The sequence below is a fragment of the Corvus brachyrhynchos genome, unplaced genomic scaffold (genome assembly GCF_000691975.1).
Source record: "Corvus brachyrhynchos isolate BGI_N302 unplaced genomic scaffold, ASM69197v1 scaffold264, whole genome shotgun sequence".
NCBI classification, from domain to species: Eukaryota; Metazoa; Chordata; class Aves; order Passeriformes; family Corvidae; genus Corvus; species Corvus brachyrhynchos.
The window spans coordinates 323,689-347,437 of NW_008237648.1; the positions used below are offsets into that span (position 1 = coordinate 323,689).

Consider the following 23,749-nt stretch of genomic DNA (forward strand, 5'->3'; position numbering starts at 1 on the left):
AAGGCTGGGACTGGGTTTGTGTTTGCTGTTACTGCCATAGTTATTGTTGTTTGTTTGACTGGTTATATATATAATAGTAAATAACTGTTATTCCTATTTTCCCACATCTTTTCCTAAAGGCCCTTGATTTCAAAATTATAATAACTCAGAGGGAAAGGGGTTACATCTGCCACTTCAAGGGAGGCTTCTGCCTTCCTTAGCAGACACCTGTCTTTCAAAACCAAGACAGGAATAAATAATAAAACGAGTAGCTGATGGAGCTAAGGTTGTTCAGCCTGGAAAAAAGAAGGGTCGGGGAGACCTCACTGATCTCTACTACTACCCGAAAGTAGGCTGTAGCAGATGGGAGTCAGCTACTACTCTCAGGCAGCTAGTGATAGGATGAGAGGAAAAGGCCTCAAGCTGTGCCAGGGGAGGTTTTGGTTGGATACTGAAACAGTGGTTAAGCACTGGAATGGGCTGCTCAGGGAAGTGGTAGAGTCACTATCTCTGGTAGTGTTGAAGAAACGACTGGATGTGGCACTTGGTGCCATTGGTCTAGTTGACAAGGTAGTGATTGGTCAAAGGTTGGACTCAATGATCTTGGAGGTCTTCTTCAACCTTGATTCTATGATTATGTATATATATGCATGTGTGTGTCTGTGCATGTATGTATAACAGCCACACTACTCCCCTACACTGAAACCCGAAGAGGTTTTGTGCTGTAACTGTATTTCCATACACACCTCGGGAGGAAAGTGTGGTGTTGTTTTGTTTATGTGGTATTTTTTAAAATCACTTTTATTTCATTGCAGAGCTACTACTCCAAAACCTGGCCACCAGGAAAGGGGGTTTTGGTATGACGACTGCTCAGGAAACAGTAGTTACACACTGCCACCTGAGCTGTAAATGAAAGGGAGAGAAAATGGTTTGGGGCTTGTAACACAGTATACACAGCAACCACTGGCAAAGATTAGGTGGAGAGTTTACGAGTATTTTTTTTCTTTCACTGGAACATGATGAGCTGTATGTTTTGGACCATTTAAAAATACTTAATGTTTGAGGCCCTAGGTAAGAGAAAGCGTCTCCTTTCAAAAAGGGAAAAGCTTTTTTGGTTTTGTACATAGATGAATTTCAAGTTAGCTTTAGCCTTGGTTAGCTTCAGATATCTTCTGAGTGCTGAAACAATATGTGAGGCAATGGCAACTACTCCGTGTAGGGGAATACAAGTGTTCTTTCAAAGACACTTGTGCAGTCACAAGTTATTTCTCCTAAAAACTAAAAAAAAAGTCTTCAAACTCTCATTTTAAGACAAAAGGCAAAACTGTACTGTGTAGCTAACACTGAAGAGCAGGTACCTACCCTCTGGCTAGTCAAAAAACAACGTATGTGGGTATTACTCTCCTTGCCCTCCTCTCTACAATCCTCTCAAAAACCCACAAAGAAGAGGTTCTTACTACATAAGGGACACCTAGAGATAAATTCTTTGACCCAGGAATCCAGAAAGCAATGCTAGACAAGTCAGAGCTTGGATACCACAGGGACAGGCTCAGCTCAGAGAGATGCTTAATGTCAAGATAAATAAATTTTGATAAAAGTCCATTTCTTGTGTTAAATATACCACAGAGAAAGAAAATAATGTTGCTGCAATGAATGTAAATGAATATAAAATCTTTGTTTTGAAAATCACTTCCACAACTGGCTCCACGGATCACTCAGCTCCCCAAATGTCCAGCCTGGTGCTCACTTACACATTCCCTCTTTGATAACTTTTTTTTCTGTGCACTTAATCTAAAATGATATGGATTAAATAATTCATTTCACAACTCAAGCCAGTTCAAAGTAGAAATTTCAGTCCAAAACATTGTAAAGCACTATCATTAATAGAATATTTATTGTGTTAGAATATATCATGCTTCAGTTTTGCATTTGCAAGGTGTATACCTGGTCTACATGTGCATAAATACACTATGCCTGAAGGAGACTTTGTCCTCACATATTGCTGCTGCAGTCCTGACACCTGAGGGAAGCAGGACAGCACTCACCAAAATAAACCAGCCATCACTGCCTTTCCCTCCTGAATTTTTGCCAGCGCTTGTGAAACTACAGGCCTGTCTAACATGTGGGTAGCTGGCCTGAAGAAAAGCAACCTCCTCTTCTGCTCCATTTTCCACAAGCATCTGGAGGCCACCAAAGGGGTATATGCCAATCTCCACATAAAAAAGCAAAATGTATTGCTGTGGGCAACAGCATGAGAGCTCCTCCTGCTCTTCCTGCTCCTCCTGCACATAGGCAACCACAGGTGAGGCATGAGTGTGGAGAGTGAGCTATGCTGCAGAGAATTTGGCAAGTATGAGAGGATGTCCCCACAGATGCCTATACAAAGTTACCCAGAATAGATGAACAAGATGCAAAAATCCACAAGTTGGGTTGTCCAACAAAATAGGCAAAAATGGGGGAATCCTTGTCAGTGTGCCTTATGCATGGTATCTTGTGGAAGGCAGGGAAAAGCTGCTCACCCCCTCTGAATCTGTATGCACTTAAACCAGAGGATGCACAACGTCTACATTAAATATGAAAATAAACAGAGAAGCAAAGCCACTTAAAAACTGATCAAGCTCAAAGCTAAAAAGCTTTTTATGTGTGTATAAACATGGCTGTGATCTTGCACATGAATAAGTAAGCTTTTATTTGAAGAGAAACAACCAAACATTTAACATCACTTCCATTGACATGAACCCCCTAAACTGTGCAATTTTAGATCTACAAATAATTAATAAAATAATTACCATACTCTTCTTAGTATGATGCACAGTAAACTTATTCTGATTCAAAATAGAATTTTGTGCTGGAATGTCCCTGAAGTCTCACTCCTGCTAATGCTATTAATTCTAGCAGTGTGTAATGTGAAATACTTACATGTATTCTAGTATTCTTCTACAACTTTAAGGAACTGTTCACTCCATTTGCAAAACATCAGCATGTTTGAGGATTTGTCCATTGTGTTGCGCCACTTGTGGCGTAGTCGTGCACACAGCAAGAGTGTACTTTCCACATTGGGCTGAGACACAGACGTGGCCAGCACACTCTGCACTAAGGCCAGTGCTCAGTTCTGTTACAATGAATTTGCTCCAGCTCCTACTCTTTTCTGTGTAAACAGCTGCCTTCCAGCACCACAGTTTAGCTCTAATTAATTTCTTAATAAACATATGATTTATTTTGTAATCTAGTCCTAAAAGTCGGGTAAATTCTTGTTCTCACTGGCGGTTCTAAAATATCCAAATCTCCATCTAATTAAAATCTGTTCTTTCATTCCACATTTAAAAACTAAATTCTAATATAATGTTGGGATTTTTTTTTTTTACTTCTTCACACACAAAATTTAGGAATGACTGTAGGATGTACTTGGCCAATTTTGTCTAAAAAATATTTACAATCAGACAAGATTCCTCTGTAGGACTGCAACTTTCCCATATCAGTTTTATCTCAACTTTAATACTGCCATAATTTTAATAAATACAGTAACTAGGGAGTGCAAAGTATAAGTTATATATATTTATGCTTCAAACTAAGATAAATTAAAATACTGGCTGATAGCAGCTACACAGTTTTAATAACTTTTCTCTAAAACAAAACCTTAAATTACTGGATACTTTATTAATCATGCAAATCTGTGGATAAAGTACTGGAACTCATCTGGCAAAGCCTGACTGTCATCTCTGACTCTGGGCAAGGCCTCTCAATTTCCTTTGCCTCAGCACATATGCATGCAAAAACAGCTATGTAAACCCAGTTATAGCTATTTGTTCCTGTTAGTTGGAATTTCTCTCAAAGCTTTCATGCAACAAAATGGCAGTTGCTTCACATGTACCAAATGATCCCTATAAAATTTAAAAGAGCTCAAAGTATTGAGATTAACCCAGGAAGCAAAGGACTGTATTAACTCCAGTGGAGACCAAGAACTGAACTTGTGCAAGTTTTACCTGAAGACTCACAGGGTGATATTTCTCTTATCTTGCACATTTTCAAACAGTTCATCTTATGCCTTTTTATGATATGAAATGAGTAATATGAAATCAGTCATATAGGTATCAGCAGCAGTAACTCCTTTATCAAAACTGTGTGTCATTGAGACATAAACCCTGGGCCTCTTCCAATCTCACATTTTTCCATTCTCATGGTTATTCTTCAGTCTTAATTGCACAGATTTTTTTTTTTTTTTACTATTTCTGACACAGAAAGCAGAAGTATTTCCCAAATGCCAGAGAAACAGAAGTTATGAGATATTCTAGACTGTGGTCAGACATTGTTTTCCAAATGAAACTGGCCAGTCAGTGCTTAAAAATCTTCAAAACTGATTATAAAAATACTTTAAATCTATAACCCATATAAAATTTATGTATTATATGATGTAGTGTATAATCTATAAACCAATTATACACACATCTATATAATTTAAAATAAGAATTGCATGGCTAGTTTTAGGTTTCTAAATCCATTTTATAGCTTCACAACCTGCAGCAATATGTCGTTTTGCAGCACATTGGGGCTGTGACCTCCAGTATCAGAACAGCCAGCTAGGAGAGCCTGCAGCACACATGCTGCTAAACAGTGCAAGTCAGGCTGCTGGATGTCTGCCATGGGAAGCAAAATAATGCTGGACTTGTTCCCATTCTGCATTTGAGATTTAGTTCTCTCTAAGACAGTCCCTGACCTTGACTGTGGTCTTTTAAGTTTATGGATTGGTAACAGGGAAATGAAAAACGAAAACACTTGAAGTTCCTTACCCTTCATATTTACCACACCAGATGGCTGCTGGCAAGTGTTAGCATCAGCCCAGTTTTACCCTATAGCAGTCCCTGGGTAAAAGAATTGTGCCTTATCAGAGACAGTGTGAAGGCTGTCTTTTAACAGGTCGAGATGCTTCTTGCTCTGTTAAGGCATTTTACTGATCGGGAACTCTTTGTCTGAGGGATCTGAAGAATTTATTGCTGGATACTCCTCTCCCAAGGGCATCTACCTCTTGGAAAGTAGCTACCAAGTAGTTTTTGCTAGACATGCACCCAATCTCTTTGCTGGTCAAGCAAGCTGGCCTGATTTTCAGGAAATTCTACTGAAATCAGTGAACCTCAGTCATCATAAGAACATAGAAATGCAAAGTATCTAAGTGTAATATAACAGTAGATTTCTAAGAGAGACCTTCCATTGTCCTGAAATGGTTATCAGAGGTTTCAACTTCTAATAACCAGGCTCTAAAAACCCCCACTTTTTCACTTCTTCTCTACATCATGAGTCTCTCACAAAAGCTTGTATATGAAATTGGTTTTGCTGATTAATGACTTCTGTAATGGGATAGACAATTATTCAGTTCCTAAAGAAAATGGATGTTAAATACGAGGATAAATTTAAGCTTTTTTCCCCTGGGATTAGCTTTGGCATTATGTTGCATCTGTTACCTTACCTTCCATAAGAGCACAGCCAGCAATAGGAAGATGAGAATTCCCACCAACAAACTGATGGCAATGATCCATCCGACAACATACCCACGAGGCTCCAGATTGTGTAAAGCCTCAAAGACCACCTACAAAGCAATTAGAAAAAGATTTTTTTATAATTGGAAGTTGTATTGTCTTCTCTTGTACTTATCTTATTAAACACATGGTATGGTGGCCTCACTGATCATACTTCATCTGTCAAATAGGGAATGCCGCCTTAACTTAGTGCTTTCCATCAATTTTTCCCAAAGAATTTAAAGCTTTCAAGGGAGTTTTGAGTAGTCATGTGTTGGATCCAAAGAATATCAGCCTCCTCTCCAGCATAACACTTACCCTGCCAACCCCCAACACTGAGCTTGTTCAGGTACTGGGCCATCAAATGTGCACAAAGTTTTGCATGAAAAACTCCATCCCTTAGATTGGCTGGCGTGACATCTTGCATGGCTTGTCTTTCTCATCATCTTCTGGCCCTGCCAAACCCCCTGATGCTTCACATGAAACATTCATGATGAACTTGTGCTGAGGGTTAGGTTTTCTCAAATGAATTTCTTCCCATTTGTTGTCAGGAAAATGCTGGGGGTGGCTTTCTAGGTAAATAGACAGCGATTAAGGAACAAAAGAAGTAGCCAAGCACCCTGATATGCTGTTGAAATTGTTTTGGGGAGGGGAACAGGGGTTTGGAGTTTCTTAGCTGGGTGGGAGTAGCCTTTTCCTCCTGGGGTTTTTTTCACCTAGGGCCTCTCCTGCACAGCGGTTTCAACACTGCCATGGAGCTCTGCCTGCCACCTGCTTGTAAGTCCGTTGCTTGCAAGAGAGAAAGAGAGTCCTGGCTGCTCCATTGACTGAGACTTCGCCAGCTGCCAGCACCGAGAGAGACCAGCACAGTCCACGTGGGTGCCTGGGGGAGTTGTTCCTTCCCTCCCCTCCTCAGAGCCACTGCGTGGCGAGCCACCTGAAGCTGAAGCTGCCCCCGCCGGACCTCTTCTCTATACGATAGTGTGACATTGTGATAAAGCCCTGCCTTCCTTCCCAGCATGCAATTAGTGGTACTAAAGATGGATCACCACTTGCATAAGTGCCTGGGGGAGTCGATCCTTCTTCCCTCTCCCTCCTCTGAGCTGCCATCACCACCAGGGAGGTCCTGCTCTTGCATCTGAGCGCCCCCTGAAGCTGCAAGGGAGGTACTGCACCTTCTCTGCCTCAACGTGAGCCAACAGCGCCCCCTGCTGATGTGGTCGTAACTACACCGAAGGGGAAATGGCTTAACGGGTGGCAAAAGTCTGTTATTGGGGAGTTTTTTATCGTCGTTGTTGTTGTTTGTTCTGTCTTGTTACATATATATATTCTAGTAAAGAACTGTTATTCCTTTTCCCATATTCTTGCCTGGAAGCCCTGTAATTTTTGAAGTCACAATAATTTGGAGGGAGGGGTCATCTTTCCATTCCAGGAATGTTTCCACCTTCCTTGGCAGATATTTGTCTTTCAAACTAAGACAGCTTGTTAACTATTTTTTCCCCCCAAAAAACTGGACAACTCATACATCCCTATTAAATACAAATCGTCCCTGCTGTGCTTTACGAGACACATTGTGTGAAAGAGGCAAGGACGCATGCAGTCATGGGTTCTTCTGGAAATGCTGGGAGCTGTTCTCTCTTTTTCTACAGCATGTATGACAGGGAAATACAGACAACAAAGAGCCTTCCCGCCATCTGTCTCAAGAAGACAATGGAAGCAAATTATATTATTAATACATTCTATGTGAATTTTCAGTCTCTTTTTTCAGTCAAAACTAGTTCCTCAGCGGAAAACTCAAAAACAGCTCTCCTTAGTGAGGGCTATTTCTATGTTAAATTTTGCAATTTAATATCCAGCCAATGCAGAGAGGTAGCAGGCTTTTTTTTTAAAGGTAATGCTTTTGCTTTATCTGGCTTTGTTTTGCAAGACAAGGTAGCTGGTTTTCCTCCCTCCTTCACAAACCACTTTCACCATCTTTGCTTAAAAATGCCAAAACCATTTTGTAGATATGAATTGTTAAATCAGTTTTTTAAAGAAATTAACTGTTGAAAGTAGGTGAAAATCCACGAGTTAAAGTCACATAGAATTTTGCAATCCCAAGATAAAAGGCCAATGAAAAACCCATAAAATACATTCACTTACTGCTAACCCTGTTCAAACAGCTTAATTTATGAGACAGCAAATGCAATGCAATACCATGCAACTTCTATGAATCTTGAAGGTGGGCATTCAAGAAAAGGCTGCAAAAGGAAGGAGACGGCAGCACTGGTACAGGGGCCAGACATGTCTTAGGTTCTCCAACTGTGCAGATTTCCAAGCCTCAGAGAAAACCATGGGGATCCTGAGTGAGTGCAGGCAACAGCTCTTCTTTGAGTGGGAGATGGGACAAGGACAGCCTATCAAACATTTCTCTGTTTCCATAAGCATATGTAGCCTTAGCAAACAGCCACTAAAATTACAGGCACAGATGAGAGAAAGGGGGTCACTATATTTTGTCGCAGTGTTCCAATAAAGGAGTACTTAGACATCCTTCATCTCAGTTTCACAAGTTAATTTAACACTGATTAAGATCACAGATTTTCTGGAGGAAGATTTTGAATATAGCCCATTTATACGCACTGCTTTTCTCTATTGATGAGATGTTATCAGGCATTTCACAGAATCACAGAATGGGTAAGGTTGAAAGGGATCACAGTGGGTCATCTGGTCCAACCTCCCTGCTCAAGCAGGGTCATTCTAGAGCACATTGCACGGAATTGCATCCAGATAGTTCTGGAATATCTCCAGTGAGGGAGACTCCACAAACTCTGGTCAATCAGTTCCATTGCTTGGTCACCTGCACAGTACTGATACTCAGTTGGAACTTCTTGTGCATCAGTCTCTTCCTGTTTTCTCTTGCCCTATTGCTTGGCAGCACCAAGAAGAGCCTGGTTCCATCCTCTTGACATCAGATATTTGTATACATTGATGAGGGCTCCCCTCACTCATCTCTTCTTGAGACTGAACAGGCCCAACTCTCTTGGCCTTTCCTCATAAGAAAGATGTTCCGTTCTCTTAATCACCTCTGTTGCCCTCCACCGGACCTGCTTCAGGAGCTCCACATCACTCTTGTCCTGAAGAGCCCAGAACTGGACACAGCACTCCAGATGTGGCCTCACCAGTGCTGAGTAGAGGGTCAGGACCAACCTCTCTCCACGTGCTGGCAATGCTTTTTCTTAATGTACCTGAGGATATCATTGGCCACCTTGACCACAAGGGCACACTGCTGGCTCAGGGACAGTTTGTTGTCCACCAGGACCCCACAGGTCCTTCTCCACAGAGCTGCTTTCCAGCAGTTTGGCCCCCAGCCTGTACTGGTGCAGGGGGTTATTCTTCCCCAGGCACAGGACCCTGCAATTACCTTTGTTGAACTTCAGACCCTTCTTTTCTACCCATCTCTCCAAACACTTGAGGTCTTTTTGAAGGGCTTCACAGCCCTCTGAGGTATCAGCCACTGCTCCCAGCTTTGTGTCATCAGTGAACTTGCTGCCCCTTCCCCCAAGTCACCGATGAACAAGTTAAACAATACTGGACCCAGTACTTAACCTTAGTGGACACCACTAGTGACAGGCCTCTGATTAGATGTTGTGCCACTATAACACTCTGGTATCTGTTGTTCAACCAGTTCTCAATCCACCTTACTGGCCATTAATCCAGTCCACGCTTCCTGACGTTGCCTATGAGGATATTGTGAGAGGCAGTGTCAAAAGCCTTGTTGAAGTTGAGGTAGGCAATACACTGCTCTCCCCTCATCCATCCAGGTAGTTGTCTCATCATGGAAGGCCATCAGGTTGGTCAGGCATTATTTGCCTTTAGTGAATCCATGCTGACTACTTCTGATCCCCTTCTTGTCATCCATGTGGATAGAGATGGCCTCCAGAATGAGGTACTCCATCATCTTTCCAGGGATTGACGTGAAGCTGACTGGCTGATAGTTCCCTCGGTCCTCCTTGCTCTTTTTCAGGACCAGGGTGATAGTTCTCAGGCACCTCTCCTGATCACCACAACCTTTCAAAGATGACCATGAATGGCCTTGCTTTGGTGTCATGATAACGAGACTTGAAAACATAGCAAATAAACATGAACTACAGCTCTACATATTTAGCATTATCCAAACATATTCTGATAACTAGTATCACAAGATTCAAAACAGCTGTCTAACATGGACCAGTTATTCAACCAAGAAAAAGAATAATTTTAGCATTTCAGATACTAGCACAAAGCCTTGTTAGACTTTTAAAGATATTTTGTTGAACAGAGAGCTTTCTAAGCAGCAGACTGTCCCTCACAGCCAGTGTAAGGGAAACACCAAACAGAGATCAAACATAGATCTTCTGCCTTACTTGTATTTCCAAGCAGATTGGAGGGATGAGCTGATGTGGCAATCCAGTTTTCATAGATGCTAAGGTTAGCATCCATCTTATAGTGTGATGACTTTTTCTTAGATAACAAGACATTAATGTTATTTTCTTTTCTGACTCTAAAAACCCAAACTCCTTACATTTTAAGTATTGCCAACTTTACTGAAGAGACCTTTCAAGCTGTCTCTGGATGCAAAAGTAGGTGGGTGCCTTCACTACTCAGAGAGCAAATGTTAACATATCACAATCTCCAGCACAATAGACTGTTATGTACTTCATCCTGCCAAAAGACAGAGCCAGAAATAGCTGCAGAGATGAAATCATACATAATCTCCATAGCAAGAGCTTCACATTTCAGGTCTGAAGCACACTGCCTAGAAGACCCTGGCTGTAGCTTTTGCAGTCACAGCTTGAGCTAACAGGGTGGAGCAACATCTTCTTATCTATCTGGTTTCTTCTACCAGTCTGGAATCAACACACATTCATTAAAAAAACACATTCATGGCTTTGTGGTTTGGAGAGGAGCAGGGATGTTGTGCATGTTAATATCCCTAGCTGTCTTAAGTCCTCAAAATCTGCCTGCATTAATACACAGTAAGTGCAATGAGTTTTGGTAAAGAAGGTACCAACAACGAAAAACCCAAGCCAAACCCAAATCAAATCAGACTGAACAGACAGTCAGTGTATGTTGCATATCTGGAGTATAAGAAAGAAGGCAATACAGTCAGTGGCAGGATGCCAGGGAAGCAAGCAGAGGGTAATTGGTACTAAACAGAAGCACACCATCTGCCACCTGCTGCTTGACCCACTGGCCATTGTGCAGTCTCTGAAAGCCATTCTTGGGCAAACCTTGAATTCCCTATCCTTTCCACCCCAGCAGCACAGACTCTTCAGGGTGGCTAACAGGTTGCGGAGCACAAGGTAGCCCCCAGCTCAGCACACTTCCCACAGCCCTGACCTATAGAGAAGACAGGAGTGATAAGAGTAACTGATGCCGAAGATAAGGGCTGTGGGGTTGTCAAAATATCCCAGTAGGGGCAGCAGCTGGTTCACAGAAAGCACATGCAACAGTTACAAAATACACAGTGGATTAGATGTTTGTTTTCAGACTGATAAAATGCCAGGGAAAAACCATGAAAAACATCATTGTCTTGATGACATATGAGGATTTTTATATTCATGTTTTTCTTTTGCATTTTGCACTGTACATGCAGGATTTGAAAGAGGGGAAGCCCAGGAGGCAGTGCAGTTTGCCATTTAGCTTTTTGTAGCTCACACCTCAATAAGGTTTTACACAGTGTAACTGCCCTTCTGGAAAATAACTGAGATTTCCACCCAGCCACTGATTTTTGCAATGTCAAACCCAGGCATACAAGAGCACCTACCAGCTCATCTTCTACCTGTGCCAAACACTTGCTATATCCCGACAGCTATATCTTGGTTAACAAATTAAGAAGAAACAGAACTTTTTTTTTAAGAAGTTTTGAAACACCTTATTTCAGTAAAGCATGTAGGCAAGAAGTTAAGAATTAGCAATAAGAGTAGGAATTTATGAAAGTAAATACTCTGTCAAAGCCCTTTGCAGAAGAGATACATGCTACTGCACTGGTACTCAGAAAGAAAAGAAACATACTTCAGCAAAAGCTTATTCAGAATACAAATTGAAAATTTTTCTTTTCTTTTTGTTTATGTGTATTAAATGAATTTTATGCATTTGCATCATGAGCCACAGTGCCATGGAAGGCATGGGCTTATAAAAAAATGCTGTTTTATTTCTGTATTATCACCTAGATTATTTCTGGTCTTTCAAACCACACTGCACTGCTGGTTGACTTTTCCATTCAAGTACTGTTATGCTTGGGAGGACTAAAGCAGTAAAGACACCATTCTCCTATATGTCTGAACATATATGCATATGTATCCCTTTTATATATATTAATTTATTTACATATACTAAGAAAAGCAGTGTTGTCTTAAAAAATACAAACCTGAGATTTCCTTGCAACCTGCTTGTCTCTATCCCTGGGAAATTAACTGTATTTTATTGTTATTGTGTATTGTATTCCTTTACCCAGGTGTATGTTTCTACCTGACAGACTGCAGTGTAAAGACAAGAAAATCTATAAAAGGAATGTTCTAGTAGCAAATGGAAAGGTAAAACAATAAAATGAATAACTTAATGTCACAGTTTTGGAGACAGACAAGTGACAAGACACATTGGGTTCATGCACAGCAGCCCACTTTTATTGAGTCCTCCTTTACTTATATAGAGTTGAAGGTCCGTGCAGTCGAACCCTATGGGCTGAACCAGTTGCCACCCAGCCAACCAGCCAATAGCTGCTTGTGTCCCCAGCGGCCTGGGCCTGCTCTCCAACAGTCCACACTGGTCAGATTGCATAACCTACCCATCAGGGTACTCCTATAATTTCAGTTATATCTTAATTATTTCAGTTATAAAACAGGGAGTTATAAAATGGGATTAATTATTATTGTGAGGCCTTCAGGCCAGCTGCTGACCACCACAATAACTTAACATGATGAAAACAATAAGACATCAAATCATTCACTGGTAAGGAGGCTGCAAAGCTACTGGAGAAAGCTCCAGCCAAGCATCAAAAAAGTAAGCTGGAGAGAATTGGTGCCTTAAAATGCTGAGTGTATCAAAAAAATGAGAGGGTGGTGATGGATTGCTGAGTGGAAGAGGTATTACTGTATGCATTAAAAAAACAGCTGGTACATCACGAACACTGTCCAGCTCCACAGGCTGCTCCTTCCAACACAGACATGGAGAACAGGCCAAAGTCAGGAGTCCCCCATGCTGCAGGCAGACAGTTAAAGCTTAGGTTCATGAATTTACATTTAAATATCTTTGCATATAGATATGCATATAAAGACACCTTCCAAGTCTTCACAACTGTAAACTTACTTTTTGTAAGGTTTTTTTTGCTATTGTTTTTCCCCCAAATATATTATCATTGCAAACATAAACATACCTAAATTCTGAGCAGAAAAAATCCATGGAGGACAACCACTTGCCTGTGTTGCATTGTCTTGGTTTAAGACAGTTTAATGGGAACACTCTACAATGAGTTCTCCCTGTTCATTTTAAACCAATCCCTTTCTACTTAGAGTAGATATAAGTGAAAAAATATCAGTTTCCTAGCAAGCAAAACAGCAACAGGCCAAAGAAACCAGTAAATAATCACTAGATACAAAATTGCTAAATCTCACAGACCCCCACCAGAGACGAGGAGAAACTTGAAATGGCAGAGTGACCCATCCTAGGATAGCGGCTGCCACAGCTGAGTGTGTGGCTCTACAGACAAAGGGAAAAAGGCAGCAAACCTTCCCATGAAGGTAGGAGCTTACAAAGCAGTTCTAGTGGCAGACAGGAATTGCTGGCATGTATGGGATCAGTGTTGCTGCTTGCTGCTGCTTCCTGACACCTGCTGGACTCCGCCAGTTTTTGTGTGCTGCCTTGGGTCCCTACTCCAATGGGAAGAGGAGAGAAGGAAAGAACAGACTCTCAGCACTGACGTGCAGTGGCCTGGCACCAGACCAGCTCCGGCTTAGTGTTGTCCACAGGTGTTGCAAAATTCACTCTGAAACAGTTTCTGATTGCAAAATGCAGATTCTCCACTTGCTACCATTGTGAGTAGAGGCAAGAAAAGGCCAAGAGGCAAGCCAAACAGGAAGAGAGAGATATGTCTGAGTGTCCCAACTTTTAAAAGCCCTGGGCACCACCTCCCCATTCCAGTTTCCAACTTCAGGGGTCTTAAAGACACAGTAACAATTTTGGGCATAGATAGATAGGGGATACAGTAACATTTTGGATTACTGTGAATATGCACTGAACCTGCAGTGACTGAGCTGAAAATAAAAGAATAGTGTACTCTATCCAGAAGGCAGGAATGGTTCAAAGGCTTGATGGAGCATACCTGTGCTTAGTAGACAGCACCAGACAGCTATACAACAGCCTTAAGCTTTACAGGTTACTGTGTTGCAGCACCTGCATACATTTTATCTGGGCTTGCCTTTTCATGCAGTCAGCTTTGCATTCCCTCACTTTCAATACAGGAGGACACAGAGGCATTTGGCTAGTTTTGTTGTAGTAAAATCCAGCTAATTCTTCCTTCCACACTTCCAAAGGCAGTCCTTTTGCTCCCTAAGAGAACTCCTCCTCTTTCTGCACACAAGCAGTGAGCAGAAAATGTGGACTCTTGGATCTGGTATTTGACTGTTGTGTTCTTATGGAGCTTATTGTTGGTTTTGCTCACATACAGAGAAGAGAGCCAAACCTTCATGGGAACTCATATGATGAAGAAAATAAAGTATGCCTCCTGAAAATACAACACCAGTTTCAGACAATATATATGTATGTTAATACCACTGTCATCACAGAGCCAAATCAAAACTCTGATAACCTTCATGTGATTCAACTAATATGAGAGCTCAAACAGCCTATTGTAACCCCAGCCAAAAAACATATAATTACAAATCACATAAAATCAATCCAAATCCAGAGAAATTATTTCTGAGAATTGCACAAATGCATATTTTGTAAAAAAAGGTTAATTTCAAAGACAGCATACTACCCAACTTAGAGATACTTACATACACTTTTGCATCTCCCTTACAAATTCTCTACTGAAGTTTCTGACAAAGTTGGTGTTTATATGGGCGGTCCACTGGTATTCTTACACTATCATCAAAAATATCGGCCTTCCTTTTCCATTTGTCTTCCTTCTCCATTTATCTTCTTTACAGAGAGTTTGCACTCTGACATTGTACACTGTACTGTAAAAGTGCCAATTGAAATAATGGTACCTGGTCCTCAAGAACCATTTAAATGTGATAATAAGCCCACATTTAGCCACAGACAGCAAAAAGGCCTTTTCAACCTTAGCATGATAAACTGTCTAAGAAATGTTAGGGAACATTGTCATAAACAGACTCATAGGAAGTCCATACAACTGTACAGAAGGAGCTGCTATCCAAATGGATATAGTACAGCAGTCTATGGTCAATGAAGAGTACAGGATGAGCTTTAAAAAGGAAGAGAGGAGTATGAACAAAGACATTTTCTTCTTCCAGTCTCTATTTCCAGCTGAATAGGTGTGGCTTGCAACAACTACTCTTCCTTTCTGCATTCCACAGGAAGAGAACACAGAAAAACTAATACCTTGAACCAAGCCATGTCTTAAATTTTTGCCTGAACATGACCCTGTGCAAAACATACAGCAGTGCTGAAGCTGGCATGTGGAATTACCGTAAAGCAGAGAGGAAATGGCACTAACATGAGAAAAGACTTGAAACTACAGATTAATGTTACATTGCTACAACATGTCAAACATGCTCTTTTACAGCTAGGGTGTCCCAGGAACCAGAAGCAAGCTCTAGTTTGAAGATTATGACAGCTTCCCAACACATACAGTGTGCTTCATAATGCAACTCAAGGCTTGATGAAAGGCTTTCTGAGAATAGGAAAAGGACAATTTCTTTTTTTGCTTAATTTTCTTTTCTTTTTTCTCTAAGCATCAGATAACAACGAAATACAGCAGAGCTTGCATTCCTAGATAAAAGCATTTCTAGATTTTGAACATTAAAAAACAGCAGTGTTGGAGTGAAAGCTCCTCTGGACTCAGGCCCAGAGAGAAGCCAAAGCACAGGGGTTGAATTAAAACCTGTGGACAAGCTAAGATATGTGAAGCCACACCAAAGTGAAATAGAAATATAGATTTTTAACTTTAGTAGAAATATGTGCTAAGTGCCTTAAACATTAAAAAGCTGTAGCAGAGACCTTAAACATAGTTCTTGCTGCAGCAGCGTTACCTATTCACAGAATTCTTTACTTCAGACAAAACATAGATAGAACTATACTGTTCACGTTTTTTAGATAGAGTGTTCACATAAACAATAAGAACTGACAGAAACTGTATATGTAAATCTGTGTAATACCTATGTAACACTTATGCAAGACTTAACGATTGTTAGAATTAGACCAGGATAGGTTAAGGAAAGAAAAACTAGAATTGTGTGTTAATCTTATTGGTCAGTTAGCAAATATAATCCACAATTCTGTAAGAAAAATATATATGGAGCATATAGAGCATATAGAAGAAGAAGCTAGTTTTGCCTGCTGTTGCTGTTGCTGCTTGCCTTTATCATGTAACCCCCTTTGAACTCTGCCTTCAAGAAAGCTATGAGACTATGAAATAAAGAACTTAGCAGAACAGCAGCCTCCTCTGCTCCCTTACCCTAGTCCGAGAAGGAAGGGTACCCCATCAAAAGCTCAACATAGCAGTCCAAAACATTTTACAGTGTGCCTATCATTCTTAGAGATTCTAAAACCTTTTACAGATGAAAATATTTGTCATCGAGATACTGGCTTCTTCCATTTCAGTTGGAGCATGGGTATCACAGTCAGGTCTTACTTCAGTCACAAATGAAATTTTGCCATACAATTGCAAGATGTGTTCTGTGCAAGCTGCAGAAATAAGGAGAGGCCAAGCAATGTATTAACAGTCAGGACTGCAGGCCACTTTATAAGGCATGTTCCCAGCAATGGCTAACTGTGTTTTTAATTTTAACTTCCAAGCCTATTGCACAGAATGGTATGGAAACCCAACAAAGAAAATAAAACAGAAGGGAAAAAAGAAGTTCCTGACATATAAAAGAATTCCTTTTTCTAACAGATCTAATGAAATAGCAATTCAAGACTACAGTTACAGACATGACTGTTGAGGGATACATGTGGTGCAAGTAGCTGGGTTTGCAAGCTGCAGATTGAGATGTTGATTTAAATGCAGATTGAGCTCTGTGTAGGAGCCTGAGACAAGAGGCTGTGAACTGGGTGGTGCCAGCCAGGTCAATGGACACAGAGACGAAATAGGAGCAGACTTCTGGATAACAAAAGGCAGGAAGACTAGTGGCACCAAAAAGGTAGGAGACACAGCAGGAGCAGAGGACTCATGAGGAACAGGGAGATCAACACAAAATGTGGTCAGCTCATACTTGATTTTTACCAGCTCAGCACAACAAAAAAAGTTAAATGAATTTCTGAAAGTTTGACAACCTTGTCCATTTTCACAGCTCCCAAAATATCATTAATGCTTCTAAATATTTCATTCTGGCACATGTGAAAAGACATTGCTGAGGTTTCAAGTGTCTTCTAGGTTTTCAAGGGAAATTTGAATTAGATTAAAGCAAGTGTTAACCCTAAATCAGGAAGCTAAACCTAATTTTTCTGTTAATACCTGAAGGGTATTTTAGCTAGTACAACACAGATCACTCTGGTTCAACATAACATCATTCACTCTGTTGGCATGGTTTATCACAAAGAGCCAAACCACAAAAATACAGTTCACAGTACTGTTAGTCTAGTCAGACTAAGTCTGGGCATTCTTGTGGGCTAGCCCAGGCACAAATTTCAGTTTGTATAGAGCTCTCAGTGATTTCCAGCCCACTGGGATAAGGAAACATTTCTCTTCAGGTTTATGTACTCACTGGTTTTTCTCCTGGGCTCCCATTGGGCACCTCCACAACTCTGAGGTCATGGTCCACCTGCAGCCTTGCCCTTGTGACAAACTGGATGACCGATGAACTGTCCTGAGAAGTAAAACGAGGAAGAACTGGACTTAACAACAACAACAGCACCAATCGCCCCTGCCAAAAAAGCCCAACAAACCATCAAACATTTGCGAGTGTAATAAATACGCCCAGACAACACTTAGTGAAGGCTAGGTTGACAGTTAAGTATTAGCCTGGTTACAACTCAGCTTTGAAAAAATATACTTTATGCTCATAACAGACAGATATAACTGAGCACATTATTTCAGATTATAACAAACTTGGGTATGTTAGACTTTAAACATATACTTTGTATTTGGTTTGTTAATGTTTCCCACATTTACAACAAAAGCAAGACAGAACATTGCCAATGACACAGGCAGGCTCAATATTAACCATGAAAAAAAGTTCCTATTTGCTTTTCGAGTGAACAGAAAAATGACATACAGAAACTGGGATAAACTACAATATATCCCAGGGGGAAAACTTCTTATTTGAATCTGTGCATGGCAAATATCTTAATTATTCACTGTACACCTCCTCTCATTAATATCTATTTCTCCAATAAAATGCCCGGTGCATTTTAACAGACACATTTCAATAAGATGCCATTTCAATTCACAGATTAGTCACTTATATGCAGCTCACCTTGGGAAGGGTATGTAATAAGTAGAAAACAGCATGCACTGGTGATACTCAAAAATGTAAACACTGTTGTCTTTTAGAGGAATGTTGCTAAAAGTAATCTTAGAAGGGACCCAGTGATGCCTTAGGATTCAGCTTTTATATTTTTCAGATCCTGTGCTGCTTTAATATGTAACTCTAAAACTTCATACAGCCTGTTAGCTACTGTTCTCCCATTCTGGTTAGACATAACAAACACTCTCTAGGCCTGGACACCTTGTTGTCCCAGGCCCCAAAATATGTAAACTAAACCTCTAGAAAGAGGGAACAAACTTGGAGTAATGACATCATTACCTGAAACTGTAATTGGAGAATTAACCCTGATATGCAAACGGACCAAACTTATAAAAGTGTGAAAAACCCGTGACCCAACATCCATCTTGGGTGTAGCCTCTTGGAGGCTTTTTGACTGCCCAAGGTGTACCTACGGAAGGCCCTTCAAAAAATACCCACTTTTATTCTCTTAATCTTGTCTAGCCTCTGTTTTCAGGCAGCCTCTCCAAGGCATCACCAGCAGATGGGATGAACCCTGGCTATTCTCAAGTCTGAATTTCCCAGAAGCATATTTTGCATACACTCTTGTTTACATATTTCAGCATTTCTATAAGCACGTAACAAATACCTAAAACTTCTGGCCTTGCCTATACTTCCTGTTTTCGAATATGAACAAACATTAACAGACTCACTGGTTTCAATTGGAAAAGCTCAGGGCTATTAATTACTTTAGCAACTGTTTTCTAATAAGAGCTCTCTCTGACACTTTTAATCTAACAGCTATTAAAGACAGGTTTATTTTAGTAGGCTCATGCTATCAGCTTTCTCCTCCAATTATACCCTCATAATCTTACAGCAGCTTGCCACAATTAGAGTCAGCATTTTTCTAAGTTAAGGAAAACAGGTCAAAATGCAGTAAATCACAAAAAAATTAAAAGATTTGCTGTCTCATTCAGTGGCTTCAGAGAAGACAGAAATTAACTTGCAGCCATTCGTTTCTTGTCACAAATGTTAAGCTCAGCATTAATGTGGTCATGATGCATCTTCTTTGAATAATAATAATTTGAAGTAAAAATGACAAAAAACTGCCATGTGTCTGTTTTCACAGAAAGATGATAGATAGCTGGTCAAAGTTTACATTAACTTACATTTTTTAGAATCAAAACTCTCAGAAATCAATTCCATTTTCAGAAATGTTTAGCCTTAACACCATGCACACAATTAGGGGTCTCATTTGTCATTTTTCAATGTATAAATTTCTGAACTAAATTTATTTCTATCTTAACGGGTAATGGGTAAGAACTAGGATTAACACATTCATACACACTATTAATAAGTAGATCTGTTTTTTTTGATACCATGATTATTTTTCACACACTAGTAAAGAGAGCAAGAAATGCAAGTTTTGAGTTCATTGGTTGACATAAGCACACTTAAATTGGCATTGAAACAACCTACAAGGGGAGCACATACCTTCTTGAGTATCTCGGTATTCAGCAGCATGTATATGTTTATCTCACAGGACTCTGCTTTAGGTAGTGAGCTTAAGTTGCAACGTACAATTAAACAAGATCTGCCTGGTCTTTCACAGTCCTACAGGAAACAAGGAAAAAGTTGTTTGGCAAAAGAGGTAAAAATTCAATGATAAATTGTGTGACAGCAAACACACTAGAAAACTAAGTTATACAGTAAAATGCTATAATACAGCCCCTCTACATTGAAATAGCAACTGTCAAGACCTGAAGACAGCTTGATACAGAGGCCTGCATGAGAGCAAGCCAGGTAAATTTCACTCCTCTACAGAGCTGCTGAGCCAGGCAAGCATTCAGGACTGGAAGGAACTGCACATCAGGCCTCTGTGGGGGTCAGGCACCAAGTACAGTGCAGTGACCCACTGCCCCCATATGCCTTTGACAGAACATGGGAGCAAAGGCTCTGGTAACCAAGTGTGTGCTGCCATGTCAGCTAAACCCATTTCCACTGCACTTCCTGAAACTTCCTATTTACTTTTAAAAATCAGACAATTACAGTCACTAAATGCCCCCCCAGCACATCATCAGTATTGTTATATATGCTCTATAATGAACTACCTGCTTCATATCTTCATGCCAAACCATGCAAAATGTTTTGTCAAATATGCTGTATGTTCAAGTAGTGCTGTAAGTGGTGCCATTTCTTACCAATACTTTTCTGCCAGACTTCGTGAAAAAAGCAAATATTGTGTGGAAAATATTTTCATTCTCTTGAGGAACAACGCATGGGCTGTGGTTTCTATGGAAAGAGCAGCTTCCTTTGTCCTGAGCAACCTGCATGCACAATTATAAATCACAATTATTATTCCAAATTAAACCAAATTATACAAGAAGGTTGAATTAGTCTGTCTGTAAAAATACAACTAAATCGGAGCTAAATGTCATTAATAGTCAGAAGAGAAAAGTAACCACCTTGGGAGTCAAATAACCCTAAAGAAATTATCTGAAGTAAGCCAGATGAATCATGCACTGGAAATGCTTTGACTGGATAGGATATGAACATGTCTAATCTAGCTCACATGTGGGTGTCTATGTTCTACATATCTGGAGACAGAGGAGAAAAACCTCAGCAAAATATATATTATGACATAGTATTTTATGTTAGTAGTTGTCCTAGTTACATAGATAGTAGGCGGAGTTTAGCATTAGGGCTGATGCAAAATCATTCTCTACATCAACCCGCACAAGTTTGTTTATTGTCTCTTTAAGACTTGAGTCAGAAGCAGAGCCTCTGTGTTTTATTCCAATTCACAAAACGGGGAGGGGTGCTTCGTGCCTTTAAAAACAGGGGACGGAGACATGGACCTCTCCCTTCTGTTCTTTGCCGGCTCTCAAGCATTTCAAAATCCCATTTGCCGGGGAGGGGACGGGCTTGCCCACTGCTGCCCGCAGCCACCACGCTGGAGGTCAGAGCCACTCCAAGAGATCCAGCCGCTGCCAACAGCCGTGCCACGCCAGAGAGAGCCCTTGGTGGGCGGCGTGGAGCAGCATGGCAGCATTGACTGCTTTTGGACAAAAATAGTTTTTCCAGGTTTTGTTTTGTCCTTGTTCCCAGTTGGTTATTCGTTTGGCGGGGGGAAGGAGGGAGTTTTGGAACAACGGAGGCTTGTTTGCCGTGTTGTTTCCTTCATTCTCTCTCTGCGTGGCTCAGGGACGGGAATCTCCACCATTTTTGTCTGTGTTCCCCGGGACAATTAGGGGGACCTCATCTGCATTTGTGTGTGGGAGTTGAACCGTTTGCTTTTGTATTTCTTTATTTATTGCTGTTTTCTTTGAGTAAACTGTTATTTTTTTCATTTGTATCTCTTCGTATTTGTCTCTCCTTTTTAGTGAAAAGGGGAGAAGTTAAAACTAAGGGGAAGTAACTTATTTCAGAGACCCCGTCCTGTAAATTGTCTTAAACTACGACAATAGTGTTACCCTTTGTATTACCTTTTTTGATATTTTGGCCAACTCAGCTGCATCCCTGTTTGTATCAGAACTAATGAGATAAATGAAATCTTTGTGTAAATGCACAAGCCTAGGCATTAAATCTGTTATTTTACCTTTAGCAGAAATAGTACAAAACCCCCTTTTTGTGTCACTAGCTTATTCACTTGTCCAAGAAAGTGGATGACTGGGACAAGTAGGACTTGAAGAGTACCAAACTGATAAAATGAGCTTCAGTCAAGATAATCTTGCTCAAGAAAAGCCTTCTCACTTTTTGCAGCTTATGAATATTTACTGAAAAAATTACCAAAATTTAATAAAAACTATGACAACAAAGTGTCAGCAAATTCTTCCTGCTACTATCTTTAAAACCTGTAAGAGTGAGAGAGGGAGATTTTCTCTCAAATCACCAATTGACATTCTTACACATGCTGTTGACCTCCTCACATCCCCTGACAGGATGAAAAACAGGAAACATGTACCTTATTCAAATCATAAATCCTTGAAAGAGGCAGAAAAAAGTTGTTACAGATACAAAATTACTGCATACTCTGAGTCTGATTCAGCAATACACAGTTTGTATCTGTGTTAAGTACTGTGAAAAAAGAAGCAAAACCCAAATGTCTATCTAGATTTCAAATAAACTTGTCTGTTTTTCAGACAAGTGATATCTCTATCTCTTTGAAAGATGTACCTTTTCTGCTTCACTGACCCACAAATACTTAATAGTCTATTCTTTGAAGTATGTATTCACAACCTGACTTAACATAATCTGTCTTTACATTCCCAACAGATACACCCAAAGTTTACAGTCTCCTTGGGGCTCAACTGAAGATTAAGACTATGATTTGTCCAGATCACCTGAAATGAGTTTTCATTATTTATTTTAGGTAAGAGATTCACAAAGCCCGCAGACATTTACTTCTTTGATCTTTCACATGGAAATTAGATCCGTATCAACTAGAAGGCTTATATTCAATTAAAAATAGCAAAAAGTCAGGATCTATTAACTACTTGTTCTTTGTTCCTGGAAGTTTAAATTACAGATGTCATTAGGTTTATGCAAGATATACAGGAAGGACAGTACAAGTTTCTGCACTATACAAGTTTTTGGCATACTCCCCAAATATTTACATCCTGTAAAAGTACAGTGTAAGAATGAGCCAAAGCAGAAATATCTCACAAGACTAAAAGGAATTGTCTAGCATGAAGCAACATAAACCTGGTCCTTTCTACTTTGAGTTATTATTTTTTCTTAAATTGAAGATTGGCATTGTTTTTAAAACACTTTAGCTGAAACAGAGAAAGGCACCTCCAGAGGACCAACTCTGAATTTGGAAAAACCTTTTCCTCTCTGCCAGCCACACAGCAATCCTATATGAGGTGGATACTAAATTCAGTGTTTCAGTCCATATTAGGAGGGAAACATGCAAGAAACTAAGCACCTCCTGTTACCTCCACTGCTCTGGAACAGACCATCAGGTCACCTATATCCTGTTTTAGCAGCCAAAGGCAGAGGCTACTTCCTATAAGGCAGACACTGCTATTTGGCCTGCAGAATTTGGGGGAATTCAACCAGGCAGAAATTAGATTACACTCATCTGTGTACCCTGTTATCAATCAGCGTGTGCTGACAGCCAGCAGGCAGGAAAGGATGCAATGCAGCTGAACAGCAATCCATTTCTTTTAGCATTCTTGGAAGTCACAGAGCCACAAAACTGGGAAAAAATTAACAAATAAGTTCTAAATGGGTGGATCGTGCAAAGGTAGAAGCAAATCCATCCTTCTCAAAAGACGGGCCACAGTTGGTTTGGTGGGATATTTTTTAGGGTTTTGGGTTTGTTTGTTTTGTTAGGATGACTGTTAGATACTTACATTTCACATCATCTGTTATTCTTAATTTTTACATGCATAAGGGTTTAGTCAACCAGCCAGAAAAAACAACAGCAACTTTTCAATAAACTTTGTTTTGATGAAATATTCAGCTGCAGAAAGACAACTAGTTAAATAAAATCTTAGCATATAACTCCTGTTTGCATTATACTGAAACTGAACTGATTTGTATTTCATGATTGTAAGCCTCATTTTGAGTTTCTTGTTGTTCAAACATGATGCTATCCCAGCCACCTTGTGATACACAGACAAGGAAATA

At 40.2% G+C, this 23,749-nt stretch overlaps 1 protein-coding gene across 2 annotated transcripts in view; it reads right to left on the reverse strand.

Moving 5' to 3' along the window:
* ITGA9 (integrin subunit alpha 9) overlaps positions 1–23,749 on the reverse strand; it is a 244,925-nt gene that overhangs the window by 35,373 nt on the left and 185,803 nt on the right. For both annotated transcript variants that reach the window (XM_017732049.1, XM_008631949.2), the window contains exons 23-26: positions 20,317–20,442; positions 19,610–19,729; positions 17,396–17,497; positions 5,441–5,560 (exon numbers count right to left, since the gene is read on the reverse strand). In XM_017732049.1, the coding sequence (XP_017587538.1) occupies positions 5,441–5,560; positions 17,396–17,497; positions 19,610–19,729; positions 20,317–20,442 (468 nt within the window). The remainder of the gene's footprint in view (positions 1–5,440; positions 5,561–17,395; positions 17,498–19,609; positions 19,730–20,316; positions 20,443–23,749) is intronic.